At 40.2% G+C, this 17,500-nt stretch overlaps 1 protein-coding gene across 2 annotated transcripts in view; it reads left to right on the forward strand.

Annotated features, from left to right (window-relative positions):
• The window catches only part of LOC138047929 (gamma-aminobutyric acid type B receptor subunit 2-like), a 42,076-nt gene that overhangs the window by 18,540 nt on the left and 6,036 nt on the right, over positions 1-17,500 (forward strand). Inside the window, exons 1-12 of one of the 2 annotated variants that reach the window (XM_068894572.1) lie at positions 582-1,286; positions 3,525-3,662; positions 4,141-4,311; positions 5,602-5,715; positions 8,148-8,213; positions 9,425-9,625; positions 9,754-9,969; positions 10,073-10,136; positions 11,133-11,213; positions 12,402-12,552; positions 14,967-15,105; positions 17,113-17,217. In XM_068894572.1, coding sequence (XP_068750673.1) covers positions 1,254-1,286; positions 3,525-3,662; positions 4,141-4,311; positions 5,602-5,715; positions 8,148-8,213; positions 9,425-9,625; positions 9,754-9,969; positions 10,073-10,136; positions 11,133-11,213; positions 12,402-12,552; positions 14,967-15,105; positions 17,113-17,217 — 1,479 coding nt within the window. In that variant the 5' untranslated portion in view covers positions 582-1,253. Of the gene's footprint in view, positions 1-581; positions 1,287-3,524; positions 3,663-4,140; positions 4,312-5,601; positions 5,716-8,147; positions 8,214-9,424; positions 9,626-9,753; positions 9,970-10,072; positions 10,137-11,132; positions 11,214-12,401; positions 12,553-14,966; positions 15,106-17,112; positions 17,218-17,500 lie in introns of those variants that run through there. The other variant, XM_068894571.1, reaches the window with a different exon arrangement.

A 17,500-nucleotide genomic window follows, 5' to 3' on the forward strand; every position in this document is an offset into this window, starting at 1 on the left:
GCAGTTGGCATTAGCAGGAGGCCTCAGTGACGTATCCCCAGATGTCGATTTTAGAATGAGTATACAATACACGAGAACTGTTAACACAAAGGAGAAATCTCATTAGCATACGTCTACGTGTGGGAAAGCTGTTTCTTATTTCTTTCGAGAAGTGTCTTTTTGAGAAAAGGAAATAAAACGTATCGACAACGGTCTAGGCGAGGAAAAACATATTTGTTTCTGGGGCAAAAACTATTTCTGAGTAAGGAAAAAACCTTAGCGATAAAATGTAAGTGAGATGTTCAACGACAGTTGATAAAATTTAAAATTTCTTTAAAACAGCTTGTCTCTTAATCAAGCTTTGATGATAGGTTTTGCGTTGTGTCTTTAGAATATACTTGAAAATTAAACTGTAATGGTTTTTACATAGCAGACAAATTCGAAGCTCGACGAGCGTGCCACATAACTTTCTTGTGTCCATTAATTAATTCATGAGCTAATGGTGCACAGGTGGCTATATACAAAAATTGTTTTGTACTTTCGGCTTTGCGTGTATAGATTCAAGTGAGCACGCTCTTTAATTTCATATTTGAAAATCACTCAAAAGCCTAAAGTTACTCTAGCGAGGTACACGCTTTACCGCGCTCTTCAAAGTTCCCATGATCTTTGTACCTTTCTTAACCATACCAAAGGCGCCTATAGTCCCGTAACTAAACGGATCAAACTTCACTGTTTCTTTACAAAAATGATTGGAACCGTTCCACATTTTTATTGGACCCGTGCCATTTTTCCTCTATCGTGTAAACGCGCCTTGTAAAAAACGTTCCACAAAAAGCATGTCCCTCGGGAGTCCGAACAAAGGTTCAAATTGTGAGAAAAACAAGTTATTGGTATGCTTTATACAGTATAAAGAATTCTATGGAGGAGTGTTTCATCGTGTTTAAAGCTCATGTGCGTGTCGTTTTATCGATGACCTGATAGGCTGTTTCACTTTTGAATTAATGAAGTTTTGGGAGAAGGAGAAATTGTGAGAGGAGAACATTAGCATTCAAGAAAAACAAGTTATTGGTGTGCTTTATACAGTATAAAGAATTCTATGGAGGAGTGTTTCATCGTGTTTAAAGCTCATGTGGGTGTCGTTTTATCGATGACCTGATAGGCTGTTTCACTTTTGAATTAATGAAGTTTTGGGAGAAGGAGAAATTGTGAGAGGAGAACATTAGCATTCAAGAAAAACAAGTTATTGGTGTGCTTTATACAGTATAAAGAATTCTATGGAGGAGTGTTTCATCGTGTTTAAAGCTCATGTGGGTGTCGTTTTATCGATGACCTGATAGGCTGTTTCACTTATGAATTAATGAAGTTTGGGAGAAGGAGAAATGCTGTGGGAACATGAGCCTCAGCTTTTTCGAGTTCTCCCAAACTTTCACGAGTGTTTCTATAACTCGGTAGAGACACGAGGTACATTTTTTTATTTCTTTTAGAAAACAATGCGACGAGAAAAAGGAAAACAACTTGTTAACTCTAATTATCAAAACGCAAATTCTGTTTGCTCGAGCCATCTCTAGGTCAAGAGCTCGAGCTAGTTTTGTGTCTCCATCGAATTATAGAAGCCCGATTTCTAACCAATCAGCGCGTGTATTTTCTTAGGACTGTTTCTAAATACACATTTATGGTATAAGAAACAACAGTGCATGCATTTTTCCTTCCTTCTTAATTATTGAATTTATTTATTCATTGATTATTTTATTATTTATTTTTTTTTTTTGTAAACAAATCAATAGACCATTTTTGGGCAGTATTCAGTGATAGCGAGGCAGAGAGGACAAACTGATTAAACAACAGATACCCGTTGGGAACTATACCGACATATTTTCCACTGCCCTTTGTCTTTGAGCTCTAAACCTCTCTTTCAAGCTGGATTTTAATATATCAAAAGTGGTCTATTTTTTTATTGAAGGTTTGAGAATACCAAATTGAATGAAGCGTTGCATTAAATAAAACCCATCTCATATCCTGAGGGAAAGGAACAAAGTAAGATGGGAAGAAGTAGTCAGGGCTTCGCTCGCTTCTTACATGTTTCCTTGACGCCGTACGCTCCACGCACCTCTTAATAGCCCACTTTCGATATATTCAAATTCACTCCTAAACAAAAGTCATCATCTCGAGGCTCTGGGGAATAAACTCGTACAAATCCTTATATTTATTCCCCAGAGCCTCGAGATGATGCCTTTTGTTTAGGACTGAATTTTAATATATCAAAATAGATCGTTTTCACTGTTTCGCAATAAAAAAATAAATCGAAAACCATCCAGTGGAAAAATTCAAGAATTCGTGATGTTGTAGAAGATAAATGAAGAAGACACTTCTCCAAGTTTTAGGCCTGTGCGTTTCCCCAAACTTCAGATATTCGTTGAAATGTTTCGCAGAAATTTACAGAGCCCAGTATGAAAACGCCATGTTGGTGTACCTCCGTGGTGCACCAATATGGCGGCCGGAAAATAGTGCAACATCTGGAACTGACTTTGGCTATGTAAGCGAGTGATCATCTGTACTGAACAAACATCTATAGATCGTTTTCACGTGACGTCATCATTTTTTAAAATCCAAAACTAAAGAGCCACGAAAGTTTTTATCCTCATCAGGCAAAAGAGGCGGTAAATTTGTATCCATTTGCAATTTTAAAGCTCAATAGCGTGCTTCGTCTGGAAACCAGAGCATCTTGAATTTCTGAGTTATAGCGGTCAGGAGCGGTGCGTGACACGAGGCGACGATCGAGTTTATTGAGAAATATATATTTATCTCATGGTTTTGAGCCTTTTTAGAATTTAAAGCATTAGGAAAAGTGCTTAAGTAAATAGCTGTCTGTTCAGTACAGATGATCACTCGCCTAGATAGCCAAAGTAAGTAACAGATGTTGACACTATTTTCCGGCCGCCATATTGGTGCACCACAGATGTGCACCAACATGGCGTTTTCATACTGGGCTCTGTAAATTTCTGCTAAACATTTCGACGAATATCTGAAGTTTGGGAAAACGCACGGGCCCAAAACTTGGAGAAGTGTCTTCTTCATTTATCTTCTACAACATCACGAATTCTTGACTTTTTCCACTGGATGGTTTTCGATTTATTTTTTTATTGCGTGACAGTGAAAACGATCTATATATAGGTCTATTAACACAAACGGTCTTCGAGGGAGATACGGAGGCAGGGGTAGCCTCAACATGTATGGCTTGTGGGCCCGACACTTTTCCATTGTTTATCAAAAGGGGAATTTTGGTCTTTCAAATCGAAAAAATAGGCCATTAATTAGTAAAATCCTGTCATATATGATATGCTCACCTTTTTCCTCCGTGACTTTTGATATGTAAGCAAGCTTAGCTTGATACAACCGTCAAAGGAAGTTTTGCTCCGGGTGGGAGTTCAACCCTCAGGTTTCATTTGAACCAACGCTCTTTTACAACAATTGGATTTCTTATTAAATTCCATGAACCTCGAAAAAAAAACCAATCTAATCGTCCTTTCACGAAATCCTCATTTTAGTGTCAGCTGGGTCATGGTGTCCAAGCTTTATTTCAACACATAAAGGATCCGCCGACAAAGATAATGTTGCTTGGAGGAATCTGCAGTGCAGCCACTACACCCATCGCTGAATGCTCTCAACTTTTGAATCTCATACAGGTATAACTGTAAACGCTATACTAGAGAAATAGTGCACACCTTGCCTTCATAAATAAGAGGCAGCAGTTAATTACATGCCCAAACAAGAACATAGGCCATTTGTACGGGCAACCTCGTTGCCAGTGTCTCTCTTCTTTTCTTCCCATGGAGCGAGAGAGGGGGGCACTGGGAACGACGTTGTTAAACGGGAAGTGCACGCCTTTGTGTAGGGCTTGCATTTTTTCTCTTGAATAAATTTAACAGACGTAGTTTACATTTATACAGGACGAATGCGTTTTTGTGCCATTTATACAGATTCGCAAAGTTCGCGCCTCTTGTAAGGTGCGGCCCTCTCGTAAATGTGAATATTTGCAGCCATAAAATACCATGTTTTTATTTTCATTTAGTTCGCAATAGAAAACGTTTGTATCCTTTGTATTCTTTGCCTATACTGCAAGTTTTTCCGCCTGGTTTAATTTTCTTTCATTTCTACCTACAGGTAGCTTACGGAGCATCTTCATTCTATCTCTCAGACAAGAAAAAGTATCCTCTCTTCTTTAGAACCATTCCTCCCGAGAAAGGACAAAATCGCGTTCGTCTAGCTATCTTGCAGCATTTTAAATGGAACAGAATTGCAATACTAACTGAGAAAGAACCTTACTATGAGGCTGTGAGTAATTATATGAAAAGAACGCTAATAAATCTACAAACCTCTAGCAGTTACAGAGGTGCCATACTATGGAACTCTGTCTCAATGTATTTCAAGGGACCCTCATCCTCTTGGGTTTTTTATCGCAACGTGAAAAAAAGGACAAGTACATCAAGGAAATAGATTTTAGAGCCCAGCCAGTACAGTCGCTGCCCGGGAGTCGCTCCTTAAATGGGCATTAACAGGATAGATCTAAGCAACCCTTTTGCCTTCAGCCTTATCATAAACACAGAATATGATGATAATGACGCTAATACTTTTTTATCCTTCTTCAGGGGTACCCAATTATAATCTTCGTTGAAATCTGTGTTCGGGAGAGTCAAACTGTTCTAAGAATTTCGGTTCTACGTCGCCAAACAGCAACAGATTTCTTTACTAAAATATCGCCTAAAAGATTCGCAACCAGTGAAAAGTAGTTCCTTACGTTTTCGGAAGGGGTATGATTTTTTCAATTTTTGGCACTTAAAAACGTCACCTAGCAGTTTCGGATGAGAAAATGGTTCGGTTGGAAGAACTTAGAAGGTAAAGTTCAGCTAGCAATTTCTGAAATGAAAATATCATTCCCTATAATTTTCTGGCACTTCAATTCTCAGCTAAGATATCCGAACAAATCAAATTCTCCTGGGTGATAAAAATATCTCTTTAGACAGTCTTTATACATTACAAGGAGCCTACAACAAGTTGAAAAATTGTTGAGACACTTTCATTAAAAAACACCTTTTCTAACTTCCAATACTCGCCGTATCTAGAATTTAAACTTTTCCCACTTCCTCTCCCCTCTCCTCCTTTCAATGTTAACTGCTTAAGTTCCCAACATTTTTTTGTCTCGCTAGCAACACTGATAAGGGGGGGAGGGGGGCTGCAGTGTGAGAGATAATAGGGAAATTAATAACGCCCCAAGAAGGTGAAGTGTCTCCACTATTTTTGCAACTTGTTGTAGAAATGTTTTTCAAATGCTTTTGGCTTAATTTGCTCGTTGGGTACCCTTGCTTATTGATCAGGCGTTTTCCCATTTTCTGTGCCAGCAAGCAGCCACGTTCTTGTGTGAACAATTCGCTTCAAACAATGGGTGAAAAATTTCCCGTGAAGGTGCCCATAAGTTTTCCAGAAACAGAAGAAAATAGTTGCACAAAAATGATGTTCAATTCATGTATGAGTGTCACCATTTCTTCGCCTGTTTCTTTGCACGGACCACCAGGCAAGCATTAACACCTGTTCCCATGATACTTACCTTTTGGTCATGTTTTTAAGGCTTTCACAAGTCTTATTGAGCTACTGGAGAAACATAACATCACTATCGTGGCTAAAGCGTTCCTTAATGGCATTGATGAAGAGGATCACCGGTCTCCAATTAAGACATTTCAGGTAAACATCTGCTGCGAAAATGCAGTATAATACAACTAAACAGAACAATAATCCTCTGAAATCCTTTTTTTTAAAAACGGGCTCTTTTGAATTGTGCACTCGCCTCGATTGAGGATTGCTTCTAAGTTTCAATTGGATACGGCATTTCAGTGCAAGACCAATTGCAAGTTGTCGCATCTTGTGCAGGTATATGTTTACTATTTTCTCATCGACATGGATGACTCCAGCATCTTGAAATTGCATGAAAAGAAACGTTTGCATAGTAATAAAGCTCAATTCAGGCGGAGGATTTGAATAGTGCACCCACAATCACATGGCGGCCATGTTTGCACGCACAGCGCAGGGGGGCTCAGTTGGTTGAGCACCAAGCTGTCGTGCGGGAGGTCGTGAACTCAACTCCGACCGAACCAAAACTCAGGGTCTTTAGATAACTGAGGAGAAAGTGCTGCCTTTGTAATTACATCTGCAAATGGTTAGACTTTCAATTATTCTCGGATAAGGTCGATAAACCGTAGGCCCCGTCTCACAACCCTGCAATGTTCATAACGCTGTGGGACGTAAAAGAACCCGCGAACTTGTCGCAAAGAGTAGGGCATGTAGTTCCCGTTGTTGTGGTCTGTCTTGTGTGGTGCATCATGGGTAGAAGGATAAATGCTACACCAAGCTACTCTAAAATCCGAGGATAAATAAAGATATATGATATATGATATGATATATATGATTTTCGCACCGAAACTTTTCAACTCGAGCCTCGGGGTACGAAATCCATTGTCTATGGCCAATATGGCCGCCGCGCGAATAAGGCCCATTTGTGCGCCTTAATTGAAGTCATATTAAGACCAACAATAACTCATCGTTATTCATTTTCTTGAGGCTTAAGAAATTCAAGGCTCGAAGATCTAATAGCTATACAATTTAACATTTAACATCCGTAATTGCCTTGCTTAAACCCTTGCTGGGTGACTAAATTTTCAATAACATTAATTTCAGAAGAATGCGGCGAATCAGGGTTTCGGTATTATCTATTTTTGGGACGGCTACTGCTAGGTATTTTTGCGGGAATAGAAACGCGGTGGTATTGCGTTCCTTGCACAACCGGCCATGATTTTGCAATAAGCGCAAGCAATCCTTCGTAAGGATCCTTGGATACAGATCAGTAAGAGATATTAGGGCCGTTTATACGAGAGAAAATAAGCTGTGGCTTACATAAGACGCGAACAGTCCTTTTAAATGATACAAAATCGAAGTTCACGGCTTACTCCATCCGCAGCTAGCTCAAGCCGAGGTTTATCCTGACCAAGGGGTTTTGGACGTGACGTGAACGTGTCCGTATAAATGTACTCAAGCGTTGTCCGCGGCTTGTTGAAGCCGTGAACGGCTCCTTTACGTGCACTTGTTTTGTTATTAGAGCCCATACGTCCTTTTTGCTCCCGTTCATTCTCCTGAGAAAAATGGCGAGCGCGAGCAACGAATCACGTACTACTAAAGAAAAAGATTCAGCGAAAAAGCGATCGTGGAGTGTCCCGGAAGAGAAGCAGCTTCTCGCTATTTGTAGTGGTATTGAAGTTGCTAAGTAAGTTGAATTCAGCCAGTGTAAGTTCTGCAGCACACCGCAAGTGTTCGTTTACGACTTCACTGGATCGATACTGGATTACATGTAAAACTTTAGTTTGATAATTTTTCTTCGCTTGTTTGCTTACTCGTGCCATTTATCTTGTGATGTCGTAAATCTTGCCTCGCAATTAATTACCCAAAACGAGGCATCAAAATAAATTTACGTCATCATTGGATCAGTTGGCCGCGAACTTAGCCACGAACCATTTATACGAGCATTTCGCGTCTTATGTAAGCCGCACTCGTATAAATGGCCCAGTTCGCGTCTTAAGTAAGCCGCGGCTTATTTTCCCTGGTATGCATGGTCCTATTGTGGTCATCAGGTCCAATCTTATTGGCCACAATTTGACAGAAACCGTATTCTAAATTTACATAATACAGAAGGTAAACTGATGGACCATGGTCAGATGAGAGAGATCGACACTTGTTGTTTATGGGCTTTGATCATTTGTACTCTTTCTTTTCTTAAGGAAGGAAAGAAAAGAGTAGAGAAAGCTGTAGACCCCAGATGACCTCTGAGGGCCTCCTAGCGGAAGTCCTTGTTCCATTTTTCTCTTTAAAAATTTGCTAAGCCGTGTGTTCCCTTGTTGCCGAAATTACTTCTAAACTTGCTCTCAGCTTTATTATCCCTAAAATGGTCGATGCTTCCTTGTTCCCCTAGATGTTTTGTCTTTGTTCCTCTGTTCCCCAATTTAAATTTGCGATGTTCTCTTTTTCCCGAAAACCCCTAGAAATTCTCGCTTCTGACAAAGGAAGAATTTTCTATTTATGCAGAAACCATACTTAAAATATCTCATCCAACATTTGTTTTCTTCCAGGACAAAGATGCGCGAGTGATTGTTGGGCTTTTCTCAGAAAAAGTGGCCGTCAAGGTCTTTTGCCAGGTGGTTATTGTTTTTCTTCCTTTCTTCCGAAGAAGAACCGGAAGTTCAGGATTCACGCTCTCCCTGGTTTGGAGCGGACTAGGTGTCGTTATTCATAGTTACCTCTGGTAACGAGTATGAAGAAGTGATTCAGTGAGATCTGTTTACCGCAGCTTTTATTTTAATATTTTGGGTTTGTATGGGGGTCATCACAAGGAGTGAACTGGTATCCCCACTTGAGTGATCGATGTCCTAATACTGAATGTTTTCAGATCCGTGGCGTCTCTTTTTAATAGGGAGCTTAAGCACGCGCGTTTTTGAGACGCGGACGGCAACCGGAACTGAACATTTCGCGTGCCAGGACAGTGGCGTCTCCCAGATTTTTATACGAATCATTTCTAATGGAGAGAAGATACTTGGAAATGTGTTTGTGTGAAGATGAGTTAAAAGGGAAAACAGCTCACTTCCGGTTGCCGTCCGCGTCTCAAAGACGCGCGTGCTTAACCTCCCTAATGTATGCAAATGTGACGTAAAAGGAAAAAGTATGCGTTGATCGGCTAAGAGACCCAATTCTTAGTGGAAAAGCTATCCTTGATGTGGATGATCTGAGAAAGGGATTTGTGAATCCCTCCCTAGGGTTTTGAGGAATAAGAAAACGTGTAATTTGAACTGGGGGAAAGGGGAATAATGACAAAACATCTTATGGGAAAAGGGAACACAAACAATTTCAGGGATCAAAAGACTGGGAAAAAGTCCCCCCCTCCCCTTCATTTACACTCATTTATTTAACGCCAATCAGAGAAATAAGAGTTTTAAGCTCCAGGTCACAAGCACCTGAAATTGTGCTTCCCTACCAACCCATGTACCTAGCTTAACGACGGTGCCTACGAATTCCAAGATATTTTTGTGCGGTTTACTGAATATGCGGGAAAAGCAGATCTCAACAAGTGTTATTGAAATCCAAAGTTAACCACGCATTTTTCGAAGATGATAATTAATCAACAATATTTGTAAAGAGCTTTAAAATACAAAGCAATGTCTGGCGTTCTTTTCCAAATTGAAGCTTAATTATCTCCGAAAAATGCATGGTTAGCGCTGGTTTCCCAACCACTGTCGTACTAATGTTATTTCACGTAGCTTTCTGCGTATATCACAAGCATTTTTATCAAATTAAAGTGCAGAAGGACTTCTTGTATTGCTAGCAATATCAATTTCTTTTGCTTCGTTCTAAGGCTTACAAGCAAGGCTTTTACGGGGGCAAGTATGTATGGCTTTTGATAGGCTGGTACCAGCCTAGTTGGTGGAAAGATCACACTGCAAATGCCTCCAAATTCAAATGCAAACCAAAACACGTGGCCGAAGCGTTTGGAAATTACATCATGACTGCCTTTCGAAAAGTCGGACCCAGTTCACCCAATATAATAGGGGGCAAGGTAAGGATATTGGAAAAATTTGATTTGTGATTTTTTGCGTATACGATTTTCAATTGCTTGTCATTGATGATGTCTTTAACAACTTTAAAAAGATGTAAATGCATCTCTCAATGGTTAAAACCTTGCAGAAAACGCACAGTTGGTGGGAAAACAATGTCAACCGCCTTGGACAATATTCGGGTTTTGCGTATGACGCAATGGTGTCCATTGCACTGGCTCTGAACAGATCAGCTGCAATCCTCGCTAGCAGAAACAAGACCTTGGATGAATTTAACTACGAAGACGCAGAAATGGCACAGATATTCAAGGAATCGTTATCAACTGTCAAGTTCCAAGGATTTACTGTAAGCCATTTTATTTGTTCCAAAAAGGAGTCTTCTAAAACATTCTTCACAAAAGCGAAGTCAGATATTAGTATTAACTGTTTTGGTGATGCTTATCACACAGGGCCAAGTGTACTACAATAAGGAGGGCGAAAGGAAAGGAATTGTGGAAGTCGGCCAAAAGCAAGGTGAGACCCTCTATCCTTATGAACGTTTTCTGGTCATAGCCTGCAACAACGGTCTCCTTCAGGTTTTCTTTCCTCAGCGATGTGGCAAATACATAACCTTTCGTTAGAATAACTATCTGACTATTCCTGTTACGATATCTAGAACATTCAAGATTCTTATGATAATTAGTCTTTGTGCTAAGAACATTCTAGAAATGACATTGTTGACTACTATTAATTAAAGACTCATTTCTTATGTAACTATTGGTCACTTTGAGGTTGCGTGGCAGACATGGTCGAGAGTGTTATTGAAAAGCATTAGGGGACTGTTTTGGGGACGAGCCACTGTTTATGCAGTCGTTTACTCTGCAAAGCAAAAACACTTTCGTATATTCTTGTAAAATAACAATCAACTGCAGGTAAAATCTTTATAACTTACATAGTTAGTAAGTAAGCGTCGCATGTACCACGATCTAAATGACCTTATGTTTAAAATCTTTTCGTTTTCTGGGCAATTATGCACCTTGGCAAGCAATCAATCGTTTTAGAATTTCCATTGTACATTATTCTGGCTGTTTAGGAAGCTCAGATGCTAGTATATCGCTTTCTTGTAACTTGAGTTCTTGCTCCTTGCAATGCGTCCCCCAAAACAGTGCCGCGATGCAATTCAACAAGGCCCTTTACCCTGTCTTCCGCGCAACTTCAAAGTGGCCAGTTAATAAATAGACTGTTGACGGAATTAGGGTTCTTGAAATTTCTAGAATGTGCTGTTGGGGTATATAAGCCGAGCGGGATCTACCTTTCTATAACGCTCTGACAAACTAATCAAGTGAAGAAAAAGTCCGCGCCTGCTTTAACGCGTGCACAATCATGTGACAGCTAGCAAGTGTTTGCACCTGGTGTGGAGAAGCTGCAATTGGAAATACTTCATCAAGAAAGAGAAATTCACTCAGCAAAAATTTTGTAATTTTTAAATCTCACCATTTTGAGCTGAGGAAGAAAATTTTTTTATCCCAGGTAATGAAATAAAAATACTTGGAAATTACACAGTGCTTAAGGAAGAGCTTGCTCTCGAATCTGCTAAATTTATTTGGCAAGGTGAGTTAAGACCAACCTTGTTTTATATTGTGTACATCTAGAGTGCGCTGGTCTAGTCTGTTTAAAATAAGTAGGCTTCGGCGTTTTCTCAACCTCGTTCCAAGTGCTTTTTCCCGAAAAAAGCCCTGGGAACGAAGTTCCACGAATAGTTGAGTTCAAGAGGAAAGGCAAATATCACCAGATTTCGCCAATTCACTTAGGGTTCAGTTTTGAGACGAAATTATTGCTTGGTGTACTTTTTTTCCGAGCGACTTAAACCAAGGGGCCTCCAAGCAAGTTTCCTTTTTTAAACGTCGTCCTGATTTTAACACACAAAATGCTCTTTGATCTGGAATCTATTAAGCTCAGATCAGGTTTTTAGATAGCTAGCAGTGCGCCAATCACCAATGTAGGCTACCAAGTTGTTAAGCTGAACGCTCCTATTTTTAACAATATATAAGATCATTGTCAAATAGCTTTTTCAAATGGGTGGTTTGGACGAAAGACTTGGTTACCGAGAGTGGCAACAGCCGCTTAAAAAAAGGGAAAGAGGCCACGCCGAAACGCCACTTGACATAGTTCAAGATGGCGACGGCGTGAGTATTGCAGGGAATGGTAACGAGACTATCGTCAGAATAGGCCTCCTTCGATGACAACTGAGGACTTTGTGTTACGTTTTAAAGGTCTTAAGGAAGGTGCCTACTATTGTTAGAGCGCATACGTTCTGCGCATCTCAAGATACTCAGGTTTCCTATTGGTGGTGCTTACCAATACAGGGATATTTTTGCGCAGTTTAAAACTATGCGGAGAAAGCAGAACTCAGCAAGTACTCTTGGTATCCAAAAAGAAAATTGGGGGTAACCACGCATTTTTCAGAGATAATTAAGCTTCAATTTGGAAAACAACGCCATACATTGCTTTGTATTTTAAAGCTTTTACAAGTACTTTTGATTAAGTATCTTTGAAAAATGCGTGGTTACCCCCAATTTTCTTTTTGGATTTCAATAACACTTGTTAAGATCTGCTTTTCCCGCGTATTCATAAGCCGGGAAAAAAATACCTCTGAATTAGTAGGCACCGTCCTTAACGGAATATGAACTGATGAGATTTGAGAATACATGAATATATGATGAGGTATGAATTCGAGCACCTGAATACATGAGATATGATAATGCTGACGTGACTTACAAATGATTATCCAAATTTCAGGAGGCAAGATTCCAGCAGATCAAATGACAACGGTTAACAAACAGTTCGAAATTTCCTTAGGACTTTTCGGATTCTTTTGTGCTGCAGACGGTCTGGGAATTATAATAGCGGTCGCCTTCTTAACCTTTAACATCAACAACAGTGAGCACAGGTATTGAGTAAACAACGTTCCTAAATAACGCGTTCCCATGTTCCTCTTTGGCCATCAAGTATAAAGGAGGGATGGCTGCACCGTTTCGCATGTGGGTTAAGAACTTTTTTTCTTTTCACATTAGCTTAAGAGAAAACATCTCGGAGCAGAGTAGAGAACCAATCAATTCAATTAACCCACATGGCGTGCGATCCGGGAATCATTCCCGGGTGCCATTGGTGGAAAGTGAGTGTTCTAACCACTGCGCCATCCCTGCGGCTAGAGAGCTTTAGATTCTAAAACGAGAACGAGTACGAGATCTTCTCATAGAACAACAGCAAGAGCTCGCAAACCAGCGTCATTTTGGCGGAAAAAACGTGATACCTTCGTCATTTTAGTACAAGGTTTTTGCAAAAATGTCGTCGTGTCAAAACAAGTCACCAACACGGTAGCAGTTTGACATTTTTCGATCAGAAAAGGGTTCAGTTACCATTAATAGGAATAGCTGAGAAACTTCTGCTGCTAACAAAGAGTAAGATTAATTGTCCGGGGTATAAATTTTCTAAGTATTTTCGCTAAATCCCGAACTCGTTCTCGTCCTCGTACTAGAATCTAAGGGTTCCTACTATAATAGACGACGGCCACGGCAACGAAAACGTCACTTTCAAAATATACCTTAGCACAAGTATTTCGCGATTATTTCGTCTTGTTCACCTTGTAAAAAAGGAGGTTTTCCGCAACCAACCTCTAGAGACACCAATAACAGTAGAGAAATGTACGACTTCTGGTGGACGAACAAAAGAAGCTAATGAGAGATCTTTTGTTTTCGTTCATCAAAATGGCGGCGATTACGTGAAAACGTGAAAACCTCCTGTACCGGCAAACTTTCCTGTAACTGGATGGGTGGGTACGTCAACGGTTGTAAAGTGTTGTTATTATCCCTCGATTCGCTCTGACGAAGGGCTAACGCTCGAAACGTCAGCTTTTAGAATCTCTGTACGGTGGCCAGTTTACATTATCAACTCCGTTGATAAAACCAAATTTTTGTATACTACTTCCCCACCGACGCAGCACCACAGTTTCTGTAGAAACTACCCCTTCATTCCTGAAAGTGGTTTGTTTGCAGACCTCTTTAAAAATGATACGTGTTGTCACGGGTAACATTAAATGAGGAGAGACCACTTGCAATACAATAATAAAAATAGCACGCCTGTTGTATTTCTGATTTCCATAATTACAAACGACTCCTCATCGGCCGAAAGTAATTGCCAACTCTCTTAGGGTGCGTTCGATTGGGAAGTCCGGATTTAGATCTTAAAATCTGGATCTTCGGATTTCCAATCAAACACAAAATCTGAAAACGGATTTTGTCGCAGATTAACCAATTGGAAATCCATGTCGGGTAAGGATTTCAATTAACAAAATTCGTCGCGAAATCCGCTTTCGAATTTTGTGTTCGATTGGAAATCCGAAGATCCAGATTTTCAGGAAGGTGCCTATTATTGTTATTGCGCATACGTTCTGCGCATCTCCAGATACTCGGATTTCCTATCTCCGATGATTACTAATACAGGGATATTATTGCGGGGTTTAAAACTACACGGAGAAAGTAGATCTTAGTAAGTACTATAGGTCCAGAAAGAAAATTGAGGGTCGCCATACATTTTTGAGAGATAATTAAGCTTCAATTTGAGAAAAAACGCCATACATTGCTTTGTATTTCAAAGCTTTTTATAAAAATTATTCATGAATTATCTTTGAAAAATGCGCGGTTACCCCCAATTTTCTTTTTGGATTTCAATTACACCTGTTACGATCTACATTTTCTGCATAATCACACACCGGGGCAAAAATATCTTTAATTAGTAGGCACCGTCCTTAAGATCTAAAGCCAGATTTCCCAATCGAACGCAGCCTTAAGCTTCCTGGTTTTTTGGCTTAAATTTAATGAGTTTTCCGGCCATTGAAGTTTGCCGACTCGCTTAACTTTAAGCGAGTTGGAAAAGCAACTGTTTTCACGCGATTTCCGGTTGTCACTCGCTAAGGCCCGTTTCAAACTTCGAACTTTACATGTGCCGAATCCAATGCAAATGAGCGAAAACAATCGATTTTTCTCATTTGCATTAGATTCGGCAATTGTAATGTTCGATGTTTGAAACGGGCCTAAGTGACCTTAAAAACCGCTGGTGAAAACACGGCCTTTGTCTCACAAGTCTCAAGGGAGATTTCTAACCAAAAGAATATTCAAATTTAACCATAAAGCCTCGTAACCATGTGTGAATATTGATATATCGAACTAGGCCTAATAGATACAATAGACCATTTCCGCGTTCATGTCTGCCTCCTCTTCAAAGCGAGTCTAAGGTTTGAAGAGTGGGAGTATCACTTGTGTCAATTTCGTTAAAGGTGAACTGTTAGTTCTAAATGTCTTTCAGATATATCAAGATGTCAAGTCCTCGTATGAATAATATCATAGTGGTTGGTGCGATTCTTATCTACATTTCTGGAATTCTGATCAGCATTGATGGCCGGAATTTTGTAGGTCCAGGCAGTGAAGTGATTATAGGTTGTAGGGTGAGTATGATCACTGGATCGTAAATCTTCCTGCAAATGCCGTATAAAAATAAAAACAAATAAATAAAGAAAAGGAAATGAAAAAGCGGGTAATAAATAAAAACTCGCTCCCATAATATGCATGACTAGGAGCGAGCAACTCTCACACAAAGCCTATGTCACGGCATTTTTTACAGACCGATCTATTTTTAGAGTACCTTTCCAAAAAAAAAAAACAACTGCAACAAAGGCAGTTCCGGTTTGGTGACGCTAGGACGTCAAGTTAGTTTCTTGTGATTGTTCATCGGGCTCCCACGGGATTCTCATTGGCGGGAAAGACTTTTTAAGAATAAATAGGTCTGTCAAAACGCCCGATCAAGAAGTTAGTTCGGAGGTATGCTCCTACTGATGGGCTCTTGGTAAAAACCTGGAAATAAGTAACCAGAACAAGCTCTTTCCACCTGCAATTTCGGTAACTGTTTTAGGATATAGAAACTCTGTTGCGCCAGGAATTTGATAGCCTGGATATCTAGTACATAACCAAGAGGAAAACACCTGTTTTGCGGCTATTCAACAAACTTAAGGTGGTGGGCGGTTGCCTGATGGGCGGGGGTTGATACTTGGATTGTTCACCGACTCGGAACACACCGTGGGAGGATAGCAGATAATTATTGGTTGTTTGCAATTTATCAAAATATTTGGAAATTTTGCTTGGAATGTAAATGGTAAGGATATTTTGATGTGAACGACCGAAAAATTCCCAATTTTGAAAAAATTCGGAACTTCTTGCAAGGTAGTCGAACATTTCGAACCGAAATTTCCAAACGGAAAACGCGTTTATTATTTGCTTTTTCCCATGTTTTAGCCGTCTTTTCAGACCCTCTCGGTAAAACTGAGTGAATTGTGTAAATGGTACTCGCCGATTCCTACAGAATTTCCCAGCCGGGTGTTTTTGCTTACCATTTGAAAAAACCGAGTATCAACCCGATTCTGCTTGTACATGTAACGATAAACAACCATTAACATTGCATGCTGTTACATACATACATACATACTTAATTGACTGCTCCCCATAGGGGCTTTTCAGGGCCAATGAAACACAATCAACGAAACAATAGAACACAACAACTTCAACTGTTAAGAATCCCAACTGGCCGGAGGCAAACCAGTTAGCTATTTACAAGTGCAGATGGGAATTTGAACCAGGAACAAATTCAAAGAGTGGTCAGAGTGGGTCTTGAACCCGGGATCTCCGGATCTTAAGGCAAGCGGCCTAACCACTCGGCCACACTGCCTCCTGTTGAAAACATTTGGGACTTTAAGATCTATGAAGCGGTAGCCATCGGGAACCTCACAAAACTTAGGGGTAGGGTTAGGGTTAGGGTTAGGGTTAGGGTTAGGGTTTAGGGATAGGGTTAGGGTTAGGGTTAGGGTTAGGGTTAGGGTTAGGGTTTAGGGTTATCCAGAGGAAAGTGATGAACGTGCAAGTGATGCACGTGCGACACGCATTTTTGCACATATTTTTGCGGTACTCTTCACAACAACGACGTCAAATCACCAAACAAACATAAGGCTTTGACGGAAACGCGAGGGTACAAATGTGAACTTTTCGTTTTCTAGTTTTAATCTGAAACTTCTCGTACCAATGTTTTTTATTTTGGATATTTCGCCCACATTGTACGACGTGAACGAGATGGACCGGCTAATCGGGAAAAACTTCCGCGGATATCATGATTGCGAAGTTATATATTTAGAGGCAAAGCTTTTGTCGTAATCGGCAATCTTAAAGTAACTATTCCCCTGGCACCAATGAAGACAAGATTTATATCCAGTTTAATGCCTTCAATGTAATGAATTTGCGTTGGTTTTAAACCCTGTCCTGAGAATTTTTCACCTGCTGCGCCTCGCGATTCCACAACATTTTGACCACTGTGATGACCAACATCGTTGTCGATAAGAGTACAGACAACGCCGAGCCACTTTCGATTTGTTAAATCTAACCCCGCAAGCATGTGTTTTTTTTGGCAGTTTTCCAGCTGGGTAGCTTGCATAGGATTCACACTTGGCTTTGGTGGAATGTTCTTGAAGACGTGGAGGGTGCATAAAATTTTTGTTAATCGAACCAAGAAAGTGGTAAGTAATGTAGAACTACTTCCTCATTTGTCGAGATTATCAGCTGATGAGAAATCCTATTGCTACAACTAAACAAAGGTTTACCTTTTAGGTAAAAAAATTTCGAGGAGATATGTCATTGTTAACCCACGGAGTCCTGGGACTGCGGCTTAACCGATTTTACTTTTTCCAACGCCATACGATTTTACTCCATTCTCGTCACCAGAGCCTCAGGTCGACCCAAGGCTCTGGGAAACTCTGCGTAGGGTTCTTACAGCCAAAAATTGGCTATTTGAGCCTCACG

This window comes from Montipora capricornis, chromosome 1, assembly GCF_036669925.1.
Source record: "Montipora capricornis isolate CH-2021 chromosome 1, ASM3666992v2, whole genome shotgun sequence".
NCBI lineage: Eukaryota > Metazoa > Cnidaria > Anthozoa > Scleractinia > Acroporidae > Montipora > Montipora capricornis.